Genomic DNA, 15402 nt, shown 5'->3' on the forward strand with positions numbered 1-15402 from the left:
CGTGAATTTGTGTGGCTAGTACCTGAAGTATTTCGATGATCTTCAGCTTCGTGTCCATTACCAGGATGTCCTCTTTCTCTGGCTCGCTCTGCTTGACGTTACCCTCCGGGGCAGCAGCGAGCGGAGTCATGGGCAGGAACCCACCGCCTCTGAGCACCACCTGGGTCATCAGCTCACCGACGCCGTGGATCGATCTCATCACGTTGCTCCCTTCAGAGGCACGTAAACAGGTTAAGGTTATGATGGTGTCATGGGACTGCACTAACAGGGCAAGGACCCTCCACAGCCTACGAAGTGAAATTGCCTCGACATTAAACGAGGCCACGCGGACACCTAAATCCCTGGAAGTCAACAGAAGCACCGCAGCACTTGCAGAAACCCCCCCCCCGCCCTCTCCCTCTTTCATCGCAGGCATTACTCCGCTGTACAGCCCAGCCACAGACAGAAAGGAGAAGATTTCCAACCCACCCTGACATTTCGAGACGAGGTAGAAGCCACCAAAGGACGATCTGCTCTGCCAACCGTTTTTCAGCCTTACCTTTACTTTCCTCGCCTTTTGCCATCTTGGTAATGGGGAAGATGGTAGTGATGTGCACGCAGTCTAATATAGCAAGGAGGATTTTGGTTAGCCTGAGGAGGTCACAGAAGTTGTAGAAACCAAAATATATCAGATTTCTGGCTAAGTTAACAACCTACCAAAATAACAACAAAAAGCCCGATTAATACTAAACATTTTGCTGTCGCAATCAAGTTGTCTTTTAACACAGTGAAAACAGCGAGAACCTGGGCTGTGAGTCATATCATAATACCTCCTATTTCCATAAGACTGCATAGGGCTACATTCTACCAGAATTTTCTATTTGCCTACAAATACTGCAATGCCTGGAGCAACAGCCTGTACCTGCGATTCGCATTCTGTACCTACAAAGTCACACCGCATCTGTCTCACTACGGAAAAGGTAACACAGGTCAAAACTAGAGGGAATGTACGGATGCTTTTCATGGTTTTGTCTTACAAAAAACCCAGCAGACTTCTAAAGCTTGCTGCCACCAAGTTATAAAGCTTCCCCACAAGCCCTCCACATGCACTGCTTCAAGAGCCACACATGGTAATTTCAAATATAGTGCAAATATTTAACGTAGCCCCGTTACCTGAAGTATATTCCCACCAGTGCTTTTCTTGCCTTTTTTTTTTAAAAAAAAACCCACATCTTTTATTCAATTAATGGTTTTTTAGGGAATACTAATGCATGGATTTGCTACATTTTCTTTGCACAGACAGACAATTTTAATAGGTCAGTAAGTCACAGGACACTGCATTGCTCTCTTCGTGGGTAACGCTGTAAGCTCGAGAAACTATCTGTGCATGCAGACGTAGTGTTTAGTTTTTGAGACTATTTATTCCAGTAAAGCTTGACTTTGCAGTAACAGAGCACAGAAAGTAAACAAGGCTGCTGCAAACCTAAGACACAAGCTCACATTCATTAATTGTATTTCAAGAACTATCACTGCAAACTCACAAACTTCAGTGGGGCTGCTTGCACAAGGAGAAAGGACTACAGTGGGCAGGAGGAGCCTGCTGAGGCTCAGCACTCACCAATTACTTGCCCATCTATTTGGTGTTGAAAAAAGTACCAACATTCCACATTAAAAAAAAAAAGAAAAGGATAACGTCAGAACTGGATAACTACCTCGAAAGTGAGCTTATTTTTCTCTTTGTCAGAGAAAGGGAACCTCTGACACACCACATCTCTTAAATATTCCTCTACAAATTCCATTGTTTGTGCAAATCTCTCCTTAATTTCATCTTTGGAAGTTCCACTGCTGTCATAGCTGAAGAGGAAAAAACAAAACACAAGACAAAACACAAAACTTAGCATGCAAATACACAGGGCTCTTTTCCCCGACACCATTTTTCATTGTTTTGTCAAAACCTAAGAGAAGTTAAAGGCTGTTAAATGATTTACCCAAACGAGGGAGTCAGGAAGCTGACACCATAATTTCCTGGCTTTTGCTGTTTTATCCCATATGCTCATTTTGCACTATTTAAACATGTCTGAGGAAGACAAAGAGAGATAATTTGGTCCCAATAAAAAAAAAAAACCCAAACCCTTATTATTTTAGTGGAAACAACGACAAGCCCTGTACAGCGTTAAGCAGAACGGATGTGGCCCAGAGATGCTGACTGCGGATGCTATTTTTCCTCCAAATAAAAACAATCTATATGCAAAGTAGGCATTAATTTTTCCTAACACAAATTCTAGGTTTGTTTCTCAGCGCGCGCAGAGAGCGTTCAAAAGAGACACCCCCCCCACCTTCCGCTAACTGCTTCTGTTCTCCTGTTTGATCACGTATCACCCTCAGCCTCTGCCAGAGCCGAAGCCATTTGTTGCTCTGTTTTGGCATTTAAAGTTCAATATGATCTACTGCATCCCTCCCAGCAAAGAAAACTAGGCTAGCGAAGAGGGAAGGGAGGGAAAACCCCAAGAAACCACTAAACACTAGTTCTAACACTGACAAGGCTCAAATTCCTAACACTTAACATGAATGTTCAATGTTCATTTTCTCCAACTCAGAAGAATTGGGTTCTGAACAGCTGAAGGACTATAAATTCGAAATTATTTGTATTATCAAGAGTTAACACAAGCCTATGGTCAAGAAATCACGTCTCCAGCCTAGCTGTGGTTTTGGGTAGGGTTTTCACCACTGTATCAGAGTATTTTCCACTGGAGGTTAAGGAACGTGACTCTGCCTCCAGCACATTACTGGCTTCAGCGTTTTCCCCCTTGCTTTTGCTTGTGCAAGCTACCATATGGACAGTCTGCCCTGAAAAGTCTATACTCTAATCAAATAAGGCAGGAGGAAAAATGAAATATCCTCCCTTGCTTTCCCTCCCCAAGGCCAGGTCACTTGTCACATCACCCAAATCACAGCCAGACCATCGCCGTGAGATGGAGACAAACCCCTGCTGCCTCACAGCTTGCACCACGTGCACACAGGAAGGTTATTTCGCTCGCAGGAAGGTTCTCTCCAGCAAACATTACAGGCAAATGAAGCTACAGGGTTTGAATGTTATGGATTTTTATTATTTCTTTTTTTTTTTTTTTTAACAGAAACAGTATAAATAATGCATGACCTTAGGATTGATCTGGTTTTGTTTTAAAAATCAAGAGCCATGTCATTTCCTTTCCCACACCATTCCAGCAAGCACTTACTCATCAATGGCAATTTCAGAAGGTATTTCAGACCACAGGCGAGCATACTTCACCGGCGTTACTTGTTCCTGGGGGTCACGATCAACGTGCATGTGAAGCATGAGCCGGCAGAACGACGCTCTCAGATCATACGGCAAGTTTTCATCAGACATGCAACGGAGAATGAGGTCCACATCCAGCTGGCCAGATATTTCATTTATGGCTAAGTACTGTCGATCAAGGCACATTCTAGCAAAGAGGTTTAGTTGGTATCTTCGGGGGAAAAAAAACAGACAAACAGCTTATACCTTAATTTCCAGAAACGTCCAGTGGGTACAGTAGTGATATGCTTTTATACGTATTAACAGCATGGATCTTCTATTTTCCAGTGCTACGGCTATACTTGTTACGGAAAGAATAAAGCACTTATCAAACACTAATAAAAGATAACATAGTGGCAAAGTAGAATAAAAGGAGTAATCACATTTTCCTGAGAGTTATCTAGAATTAAATAACGCCGTTTATGAAAGCTACAGAAGAATCCAAAGAACACTTAAGGCAACTCAGCCTAAATACTGTAGAAGACCTAACACTTCTTACTGATGCCAAAGCCAAAGTTGTTCACTGACAAAACAATGTAGATGGACTACAGAATCCTTAAAAATTAGGCATCTGATTAACAGCTCCTGAGCTCTGCTCCCTTCAGTGAAAGAATTGGTAGAGAAAAAGCTGAACTTAATTCCTAAGTTTCTGGGTCCCTAAACTAAAAGCAAACAACTGGCATTTAAGGTATGCACGTTCAACAGACTGACAATCAGCCTTCAGTCATACAGCACATGCCCGACATCCACGGGTATGCACACAGGCTTGTGTTGAATAGTGTCAACTGTGAGGTTTCCTAACGAAACGAACCTTTAATGGAAAGCAGACTCCTTTCCACTCTCAGCACTCCTCAGGGGAATTGGACCAACCAGTATTCTAAACCCTTAAGCATGTTCACATGTCCATAACGTAGACTAAAAATACTTAACACCATCAATTCTACTTAAAAACAAGTGTGAGAGAATCTATTTTGAAAGCAGATACAACTCTTTAAAACACATCGGAGAGGTCTCCTTTTGAGCTCAGCCCTCCAACAGGCTCAAATACAAACATGCATTAGGCAGCCTACTGCGAGAACCACTTCGATGGAAGAGATAAGGCAAAACAAGGTAGCTCTTAAAAATAAAAATATCTAGTCGTACTTTCTGCATCACCCCAACCCAGTCAGTCAGACTACTCTCAGAAGTTTATAACCCAGACACAGGAATTCGGTCTGGGCTGAAACCTGACCTTACGCTATGCCAAGAACTTGGTGTCTTGTCAAGTCATCTGGAAACATCGCTTCGTGTCAGCAACTGCTAAAAGCATAGTTTAAGCCGTACAAAAGAGCACTGCACATTAATCAAACCGAACTTGTGGCACTTTCATGACTTCATACATCGTCCTGCTGAGAACTACGGGACCACTAAAGGCTTTGAACTTGGAGAGAAATTTGGAAGGCAGGGAGAGCAGCAGCAAGATCTTTACAGTCAAAAGCAAAGCCACCTGCACACTGAAATCCCGCTCCGCCTGCAAGCAGCTGTTCACCCCCACGACCATCTCAACACAGGTCACCTGAACGGCCAACACGCAGGCTCCCTCCTAACACCCACTCACCAGGAAGCCAAGCAGAACCCCACATGAGGTGCTCTGCCAACTCATCAAACTGTAATTACCTTCTTTTTCAAATCAGTTGAAACTTGCTCACGCTGGTAACTGGACTTCTCACCACAAACAACTTTGTGCTTTTAGCCCTCACTTCAAAGGCCTCACCCTCACTCTAACGGCTGTTTTGTCCCTGAAACCAGTATCCTTTCCCTCCAAACCAGCTACAGCCTAGATACCAAAGCTTCCCCACACAGCCTTGATGAACTTTGCCAGCCAACTACTGCGCGTGCTGTTAACCTGTAGTAGCTGAGTACGTCCCGATCTTCCTTCTGCCCTTCCTTAGCATCTTGAGCCAACTCTCTGATACTCTTACTGCGGATTTCCTTGTTACTGTCTCTCCAGAATAACCACACTTCTTCCTCATCTTCTCCGACTTCCAAGGCATTTTCTCCACTTGACACTTCTTCAAACTCAAATCGAGAGAGGACCAGCCTGCCAGAAGGAAGCCAGGTTAGATTACAAACTGCCGAGCCCCACGCAGATCTTTCAGAACATTTCTTTTAAGACATTTGCTAAAAAAAGACACTTGCTAAAATGTACTGGTGAGATCCAAGGAACTAATTTTACGATCTCACCTGCATTTAGAAAACACAAATTTTATTCCTCAACTCTGCAAAGTAAAAGCAGAGTATCTTACTCTTTCAGCAGTAGCAGTTTACTACATAAAATCTTTGGGGTTTATCATTGAACATATTAGGTCAGAATAATCTAAATTTATAAGCTTTCCATTCAGCCTTAAAAAGACCAACATTTCAGCTCCATTCAATCGATGAAGATAAAGAAACAAGGAAGTTCAAGGCACGTCTAACTGACTTTCAAAAACATCTTTACAGGAGAACTGGTTCAAAGATCATTCAACAGACTAGGAAAGGATTTGGTAAACAGAAATATCTACAAATCTATTAGTTCTGTATCCCTTAAATGCCAACTGGATCAGAACTTCTTCCTGCTTACATGGCACAGTAACGAGAAACAAATCAGCCACTAAAACTAAAACGGCTTTGGGGGCTTTTAGCTCTTCAGCAAAAAAAAAAAAAAAAAATCACACAACTGAAAAAGGCAAATTGAATACACAAGGATAAGAACAAATAAGTGATGTAGCAACTTTAACTGCTGGTGGAAATAAATACAGTCTTTATGATTTCATGAAGAGAATGAACTGTGAAAAAATATGCTCATCCATTTGTGTTTTAAACACTACCTGACAAACACCTGCCTCCTTTTTACAGTATTTTGATGATGATTATCTGTGCCCTATTCCAAATATCGAACAAACCCATCTTTATGAGAGATAATGGGGATTTGGTGCCTGCTACGATGCGTCAGCAATGGCAGGGCAACGCTGGAGACCCAAATCCGAACCGCCGAGGGCGAAACGGGCGAGCAGAGATCCACCGGCTTCCGCTTTGCTGCAAGCTGAGCTCAGCGGGCAAAGCAGCGCTCCCTCACTTCCAACACCTGGTGGAGGAATGCCTGAAGGCCAGAGGAGGATCAGGCCCACAGGACCCTGCACACCTTCCTGCAAAGCCTGTCTGCTTCGATCAAACGTGAGCGCTGAGAACGCATATGGCAGGCGTCTGCCGTCAGCAGCACCCGTTTACTGTGTGCCTGAAGAGGACCCCACGCGCAGTTAACTGCTTTCTCTAGACGTGCCAGCAGGGCTCGCAGCTTTGAATCACCTTCCTTCTGTTTCACGCTAGGAAAACCATCTTTAAAGGCATTAACTCACTTAGTTTCAATGAGAATGTCTGCATTGGCTGGATTCAGCACGGCTTTACAAATCAACTCCTGTGTCACCGGAATAGACTTGTTCATGGAAACGCACAGATCCGAGAGGTAATCCAAAAACCTGTTGGAAAACGCGAGCCAAAAGGGTATCAATCCTTGTTGAGATCTAGACTGCAGCAATCTACATTTCAGAAAGAAAACATCCAGAACTCCATTTTAACATGGCAGAGCGAGACTGTTGCCCAAGGGGGAAGTTACGGCGAGTGCCAAAAAAAGAAGTGAACTAGCTGTGCTTCCTTACTAGCAAGTTGGCAGGTACAGATTTTTCCCAGAAGGCTAAGAGGAAAAGGGTAATCACACACTCAGAAATGCAGATCTCACCTGGGCTCCCTATTTTTCCTCACAAGACTAACAAAGGTGTCGATCTCGGCAGCCGTGATGTGCTTCTCCAAGAGCTTGCGGTTGTTATGAAGCAGTGCCGTAATAGTGTCCTCGGCCAAGACGTCGTAGCCGATTTGCTTCTGCATGAAGCCGAACTGCTTCGCAATGTATTCCTTCAAACCACAGAGGGAAGGACAAAGGAGGTGTAATTAATTCTCAAAATTTCAGAAAATACTCCGTAACAGCAAGCAGTAAGATGGTCGCGAATACCAACAACCCAAGAAGCAAACGGGATGAGATTCAAATCGTTCTTCTTTCAAGAGAAAGCAAGAAATGACGGATAACCTCAACACCTCCCTCCTGGGCTGCGCACCACCAAGGCATTTATCCTTATCTGATATAAGTTTAGTTTTAATAAACGGCAACAAAAAATGAACATCCTTAATTCACCTGTCAACTTCCAACGGAGCTTGTTGTACACGAGTGAACAAAGTCTTATAATTCCCCTGGATTTGACAATTCCGTTGTGTTCTTAAATTCCCTTTAGAACTGGTACTAATTAACACTGCATATAGTCTCTGACAGAGATGAAAAATGCCAGACAAACTGAGCAACCCCAAAATCTCTTGCCGACTGTACAACCACAGCACAGCATAGCAGCGTTTCAGGAACGCAACGCAGCTTTTGCAGGTTTTTGTGGAGCACAGGAACAATTCAGGGCCATCGAAAGCCACAGGCCTATTTCAAACCTGATTCTTTCGGTAATCCTGCTGAGAGTGCCTCAGCACTCTGTAGCAAAGCCGGCATATGTGTCTGAAAGGAGCATGACGCTGGTCTCCAAGCTCCTCCAGCCGCAACATTGGGCCGTCACCGCTGTCCGTAAATGGGGCTTGCAACAACTTGAAAATCTACAGATTTATTAAAAAACAAAGATAAAATCCCATAAGACACTGCCTTCATCTGATTAAAATCAGTGTAAAAGCACTGTGACAGTGTCTTTAGATTTCTAAAAGGTTCCTCACTGTAGTTACCAAACTTCTGGGCCACAGAGCAGCCTGGACAGAAGACATGGTTGATCACCTTTATTCAACGCCATATTCTGTATTTTTTTCTTCTAGCAACCGTCTGCCTATAGAACCCCGCCAAGAGCCTGCTGAAAGCTAGAAACTCAGAGGATCTTTTGGTCCCAATAATTTGGCCAGATTCTCTGTTATTTCTCTTTTCTGACCATCCTTCTTATAAGGCAGAGTTTCTAGAGAAAAACGCCGCCTACCTGCTTTAGGATATTCTGTTCTCTCATCAGTTTTTGCCGCTCTCGATTAGGTTTAGAAAATACCACTTCAAGGACGTCTTGTCCAGAGTTAGTTCCCCCAGTAACAAAGTAGACCAAATCCTCCAACAATTTGGTAACAGACCTACAGAAAAGCCAGAAGTTAATACAAGACAACAAATTCTATCTCTTAAAAGAACAACTCCAGTGTGAGTTTACACAGATTTCAAAATGCCAAGTGAAACAAGAACATCAATTACAGACTGACTTGGACACAGGATAAAGCACATGGGTTTGTACAGAACTTGAAACTAGAACTAATGCTCCCTGTTGCTGCGGCCTTACTGTCCAATAGCTAAACCACGGCAGCAGTAAGACAAGGGTATCACTTTAGGGCAACTATACACTCACCAAATTCTATTTGGCAGTTCTTTAAATTGCCAAAAGTCAGGCGATTTTTCCCTCCCAAGGCCGAATAAAAGACATTGGCTACAGAAGCACAGGGGCCCTGGTTTGACACAGCCCACTCTGCGCTCTTTTTGTGTGGTCACATACCACGCACGGACCTTGGCAGAGGATTTGCAAGAAGTCATATGTTCAGTCTTCCCAAGTTGGATTATAAATTCCCACACTTGATTGGCAAAGCCCATCAAGGAAGGTATGCTGTGGATTATTCCTCCAAGTTCCCAACAACAGTTCTCATGCTCTCATTTCACAGGACAACGGGCAGAGCTTGACAGAACGGGCCTGAGAACCTCCACTAAGGACACGTCAACAATAAAACCATCAACTTTTTTTTTTTTTAAATCTCATCAAGGAGGAAACACAATCTCTCTTCTGAAGATAGCGTACATAGACAAAATTTTCAAAGAAGCAGTTACTGAGTAAAAGAAACAACATTATCTGAACCAAATTCTTGTTTCCTTACCTTCTTTCATTCTGGGTTATTGTTCCCTTTTCCAACTTGCCAGCAATGGAACCTAAAACCTTACTTGCATCATTTGCAAAATCCAAGTCCCGAACCTCTGCAGGGGAAACGGGTACTATGGCAAAAGCTTCTTTGTCCTCTTTCACCGGAGAAGTACCAATCTGAAACCCAGGAAGGTTTTATCATCAAACCAAAAGGCAGAAAACAAAGTAATTCACATAACTCGGCGATAAGGACACAGAAGAAAAGCCACGCTCCACATGCACAGTGTGAGGCTACTGATGAAATCAAACTCTGGGAACAGTACCCCTCTGTGAAAGCTCAAAGCTGTTCCTAAATCCTGAAAGACATCGGGTGAGACTGAAACAAAGTGCTGTAAACAGTGGGAAGAAAAAAAAAGCCTCCTTGTGATGACCGTTGTACAGTACAAATTGAACAGCATAACTAGCAAACTGCCACGAAAACCTAGTCTTTAAGAGACAGTATTTTGCATAGGCACTGTTCATTCCTGTTCCACTGCTTGCTGTCTGACAAACCCAGCAGTCTCAAGGGACTGGAACTTCTCCTGCCAACAACGCTTGTCTGAGAGTACAGGAATCCAAGGGTGTACTTACATAAAGGAACACCACTCACTTTAAGCATCACAGGTTTCTCCTCTTCTTTATCAATAGGGATATTGGTACTGTGAACCCAGGTGTTAGTGCAAAGGTGTCTAAGTCTGACGTAAGAGTTCCTGAAAGAAAGTCAAAAGTTTCAAAGCATGAATCGGTTTCCCAGACGAGAAGCCTTCACATGGTTCGAATTGCAAGACATTGGCAGGAACAAGCGGGGCAAAAAGAAGCGTCATCTTTATCCAGGCTGCGTAACGTAACAGGAACGAGCCTCTTCCTTCCTTATTTCATTCTATAAATTCACCTTAGGAAGTCTCCTCATCTAACAAAGTGTAAAGCAGAACTACGTCTGTATTTTTTGGCTGTAACTCAGCTGCTGCACAGTAACAAATTAAGCCTCTTCAAGTCCTCACCTTTCCACATGCTATAGTGTACCTGAGCTGCCCGATTCCTCCTTCATCTTGGTATTTTTCAGCCTATACCTCCCTGATATGCACTTCATACTTTCCAATCACAGTTTTTTGGCTCTGTGTATAGCTAGTCAGTGCTGTACCAGCACCAAAGGTCCATTAAGATACCCGAACAGGAGAGCAGCATGGAACAACTTCCCCTGGCAGAAGCCCTACGGGGACAGCAGTTCCCAGACTGTTTTCCCAGGTATTTCTGGCAACGACACCAATTCGCATGTACCAGCTCTTTGATAAAACATGTCAGGCCAGGGTTAGATAAGCATCTTAGGCCAGGACAAGAAACACAGCTGCAGCACAACCTCCTCTCTCCACACAACCACGGCAGCCCAAAGGACAGAAGAGGCAGCCAGGATGGCTGCTTTTGGCGGCCACGTTAACTTCTGCTAAATTAGAGCATCTGGCGATTTAGAGAGTCGCTTAGATAAAGCAGATGCAACAAATAGGCTGGGCTTTCTCCGTGGGAACAGACAGCAAAGAGCCTGCAGGCAGACTGCGTATCTCTGAAGGGTACAGAAGCTTTTAAGTACCAAGAGGTACCAGAGGAACAGTTAATGACATGTAAACCACAGAAAATGAAGTGCTAAATACTTGATGTTACATCCCAGCTAATATAATACAGACAGGTCACGGGGGTGGCTTGATAGCATACCCAAGGCTTTCAGTCCCAGTTTGGTCACTGGGAAGGAGACTTTTCCCACCTGTAAAATGGGGTTCTGTTACTTATAACTCCATTGTAAAGTACTAAAGTGAAGCTCCAGGCACTTGCTAAGTATTTCTATGTTAATTTGAGGAAGAACCTTAATTCCAAAGGACAGAAGAAAAACAGCAGGAGATAGCTTTGCTTTTAAAAAAAATTAATCATTTGAGTCCAAAGCAGATAGTCAGCCCTACCAGCACGCCTAGCTGTACCTGGGGACGAGGCTGTCTCCTCCTCGCAAGGTGGTAGGGTCCAACTCAAATATGGAGGAGATATCGTTTCCTTCCGGCACGGACACCAGAGAGTACGCCATCTTCTCCTGAGCACTGTGCAAGCCTCTTCTGGAGGCATCCTGCTCAGGGTCCAGCTGTGGAAGGAGTCCCATCACACACAGTCAGACCAAGCCCTCCAGCCCCACCTGCCTAGTGTTAAATAGATGGGTCCTGTAATTTGCAGACACTGAGCCACTCCAAGTACTGGTCAAGACAGATGGGCTTTAAGACACCAGTAAAACTGACAAGTAGCTGCTCTGGCCAACCATTTCTTCCCTTTCCCTGGTGTTAGTAATTTCTAAGCATTTCTGGATCACAAACACAATAAATCCTAAACCATGGAGGTTATGTCTTGTGGACAGTGCCAGGAGAGACTCAAAATCTTCCAGCCATTCATCCCACAGTGCACTGGGAACTCTGTCTGGTTTTGGGCGACCCACACCTGCTAAGATCCCCACGCCTGACACTACTAGCTCTTGAAATGTACTGAATGTATCGCAAGCATCACTTAAACAAGGTAATTATGTGAGCTGCAAATATAAGAATGAGCAACACTATGTACCAACAATCTTGCTGGGAAATAATCAACTTCAGCAGCAAAAACGGGACTTGGATCTGTCAGTCACAGACAAGCGAAACAAGAAGCTAATCAAGGAGTTGGACGTCTTGCTGTTCCCACTACAGCTCATGATGCACTCAAACACTACAGCTTATAGGCACTCAAACACAACGATATGCTACAAAGGCCAGGGCATCAGAAGTATCTTTATTTCCAAGGTGCTAGCAAATTAGCAGCCTCCTCTAGCAAAGTAAAGATACTGACATGGGCTGAACAAAACCTTGGATTTTCAGATGAAAGGACAAAAGGGTAGAAACAATAAAGACAAATGGGGAAAAAGGAACAACAACTTTCTCTAAAAGCTTTCCTAGGGAACTACCAGCTATCACTGGCCAATAGAGAAGTTGCTAACTGTCTGGCACAACACGGGAGCCAGCTGTCCCTGTATAAATAACTAAATCCTAGAGGTAATTGTCAAAGTGATCAAGCAATCAATTTATGGTCATGGCAGCAGGGGAAGGCAGGCACCCAAAGCAGTCAGCACTCTGTCTTTCAAAGTCCTGGTGCAAGGCATTGCAATCCTCCAACATACGGAAAAGGTATCTAATGTTGCTTGTGCCTCAGGATATTCTGTAGTTAGCACATTTGTAGTCAATGAACTTGGATGCAAAGCAGTGACATTTAAAGTCTGATTTTGCACATGGGAACAGACAGTTAGCTGTATGGAACAGAAATACATATTGGGAGCATGCCTCCAAGAGAAGAAGCAGCTATACACTCAACAGAGTCCATCTGGAGGCTTTACACTGGAAGAAATTCACTCACTTGGAATGAATTCTCCGAATTTCAGCTGTCTCCTCCATCCCCACAGTAAGGCAGCTACTCTGCATTAACAATTTGTACTTCAGCAGACAAGCGGTCAGTTATTGAAACTGGGGCAAAGCTGAAAATGAGTATGAAACCAGAAAGTAGGAAATGGGGCGATTTAGGAAGAACTAAAACTTCAACCCCAAAGCTGACAACAGCAGTGCCCTTTGATGCTGAAAGGTACCAGCTGGCCGCTCACCCATGCCCTCTGAAACCCCACTCTTGGACAGGTCCCTGAGGTATGAGGAGAAAACGACAACAAAACACAGAGCTGTGCAAAGAAACCTGCCGTCTTGCAGGCAGCTCACATTTGGATCAAGCTGGTGTTTGGATAAAGCAGCCGACACCATCCCGTCACCAGGGAATGTTAAACGATGCGGCAATTTCGTGTCAGAAACGAATTATGTGCTCCCGAGCCTATTTTTATGGTCTGGTTTTGCCACCTAGTGGTAAAGAGACAGAGCAGGGAAAAGCCAGCACAACTCTGAAGCCAGTGCGTTATCGCTGTTACTGCGCTTATCAGAAGGAGGCATCCGCATATCACCAGTAGGGTGGATGTCTACGTAAGAGACCTCAACATTGATTAACCTTCAAAAAGTTAAACCACCAAAACAGTGCAATGTTGGGTTCTCCCTCTGCCCCAAGCAACAGCTTGCGGGGGGGTTGTTCATTTTTTTCAGTACGTTTACTGAAGTCAAGCCGTCTGAAGATCAGTGTTTGCTGCCTAATACCACCAAGAACTAACCGGGATATCAGCTCAGTATCTGGGGGCAAGGGTAAGCGTTTTAATGGCCAGGCTATAATGACAGATCCCTTTAGGAGGAAAAAATCCACCCTGCAGGATTTCAAAGCATCACAGCGCATTCATCTTTTAAAAACTGGGGGAGTAGCTCTTTTTCATATATTCAAATGGAGCAAATCTTCCATAATACAGGATAAATGGCCAAGAGAGCTGCATAAGCCTACAATCAAATCCAACTACATATAATCCACAATGGAAAGTGCTGTTCCAGTTTCATCTGTTCTTAACTACTGAGGCAATGCTGCTTCCCTCTGGCATCAAAGAGAAGCTTCTATTAATACAAAGCATCAGCACGCTCAATCTTTGACACAACAACATTTACTGAAAACAACACAGACTTGCTTCCACAGGAAAATCACAAGAACGGCACTGAAATCGTTCTCACCCTGCCACTCCTGCTCTCTAGACCCTTTATCCTGGCTTTCCTGTGACAAGCTAAAACAAGAGGGGGAATTAATTTCTTAAATGTCAGATGACTGACGGGCACAGCACTACGTGACCATCCCTTTCGGAACACTTGCCATCTGGTGTCACCTTGAGCAACTTGCTTGTCAGACCTATTCAAGAGAGTGCTTCAAGGAAGCAAAGGTTTCAGAAGCAGGAAGACAGAAGAAGGCATGCTACAAAGGGGGGAGGTGAGGGGGTCCAGGTAACATAGATTCGGTTCCAAGTGCATTGCTCTTCACTAAAGCCTAATCCAGTTTTCAATATCTGCTCCTCTGGAGAGGCCTCAAAAAACCTTCAGCTCATTCTCTGTTTTTCAGTTTCTTCACTAGCGACAAAGCCTGGACCATCTATGCACTGGCCAGGTAAATACCTGGGCCTGTGTCAAGCCCTCCTCAATCAGGGGCAAGATCATACTCTTGCCTATACTTACTGAGGATTGACACTCCAGGTCATCTTCCTCATAGTCAGGGTTTACCTGATGAAACAGAATCACAGGCACGTCAAAACTCTAACAGAGCTGGAAGGGGGAAACAACCTCGGCGCGGTCTAAACTTATTTTGTAAAAAAAAAAGGCACTCTACCGCACTCCCAGGCATGCAGAACAAATACACTGTGCAAACGACTCATTTCTCATCGGGCATCTCTCTGTCCGTGACCTAAGCAGTTAAATAATCTGCACACATGCAGAGAGATTGATCTGGTTCAGGGTAATCACTAAAGGAGCAAGAGAAGTAGAAAGTTACCAAGTTTTAGGGTTGTTTTGTTTTTTTTTTTTTTTTAAATCCCAAGTGGAATTTCCTCCTAGAAATTACTGGCTTCGCAGAAATCTTTTAGAACAAACTCTATTCCAGCCATGGATCAGGTGGGCAATCTCCTCTGGTATATTTTTGCACGATGTAAGCCCATGTTTTTGTTTTGGCTGATTAGCCAACTCAAGATTTACTGGAAAAGCTCTATACCGGATCGCTACTGAAAAGGATTTGCGAGCGTGCATGGGACAAAATGCTGCCGTTTTTCTAATCTGCTTATCAGAAGAATATAAAATGGGGTGTTTAATCTGGACCTTTCCCACCGCAGCTCTCAGGTCAATAGCATGGGCTGGGACAGCCCTTCCGCCCCGCTATATGCTCTTACATCCAGGACAGCTTTTATTCACCCAGGTTAGTGTACTGGCATGTTGATATTCCACGCTGTACAGCAAACAGAAGTACTCTTAATAAATGTTTACAACTGTTAAGCAGCAAAACTCCCAAAAAACCCTTAGGCTTTTTTTTATTTTTTCTTTTTTTTTTTAAATAAAATGTCTTGAAATCTTGTTTCAAGAGGGGAAAGATGTCCACTACGGACAGAGAAAAGGACTTATTTGGTTTGTGCTTGGACAGCCAAGGGTTACCTGCCCTTCTTACAAGAGCGGCCTGAAGTCTAAC

The 15402-nt window shown here is 43.9% G+C and overlaps 1 protein-coding gene across 7 annotated transcripts in view; it reads right to left on the reverse strand.

Annotated features, from left to right (window-relative positions):
• The window catches only part of ITPR1 (inositol 1,4,5-trisphosphate receptor type 1), a 170887-nt gene that overhangs the window by 102148 nt on the left and 53337 nt on the right, over positions 1-15402 (reverse strand). For 4 of the 7 annotated variants that reach the window (XM_086470520.1, XM_086470515.1, XM_086470517.1 and 1 more), the window contains 13 exons: positions 14406-14450; positions 11241-11395; positions 9884-9983; positions 9251-9411; positions 8326-8467; positions 7802-7960; positions 7053-7225; positions 6673-6792; positions 5181-5375; positions 3216-3467; positions 1692-1833; positions 539-692; positions 23-210 (listed from right to left, as the gene is read on the reverse strand). In XM_086470520.1, coding sequence (XP_086326646.1) covers positions 23-210; positions 539-692; positions 1692-1833; positions 3216-3467; positions 5181-5375; positions 6673-6792; positions 7053-7225; positions 7802-7960; positions 8326-8467; positions 9251-9411; positions 9884-9983; positions 11241-11395; positions 14406-14450 — 1986 coding nt within the window. Of the gene's footprint in view, positions 1-22; positions 211-498; positions 693-1691; positions 1834-3215; positions 3468-5180; positions 5376-6672; positions 6793-7052; positions 7226-7801; positions 7961-8325; positions 8468-9250; positions 9412-9883; positions 9984-11240; positions 11396-14405; positions 14451-15402 lie in introns of all 7 variants that reach the window. The other 3 variants (XM_086470514.1, XM_086470519.1, XM_086470516.1) reach the window with 3 other exon arrangements.

This window comes from Leptosomus discolor, chromosome 9 (genome assembly GCF_034619465.1).
Source record: "Leptosomus discolor isolate bLepDis1 chromosome 9, bLepDis1.hap2, whole genome shotgun sequence".
Taxonomy (NCBI): Eukaryota; Metazoa; Chordata; class Aves; order Leptosomiformes; family Leptosomidae; genus Leptosomus; species Leptosomus discolor.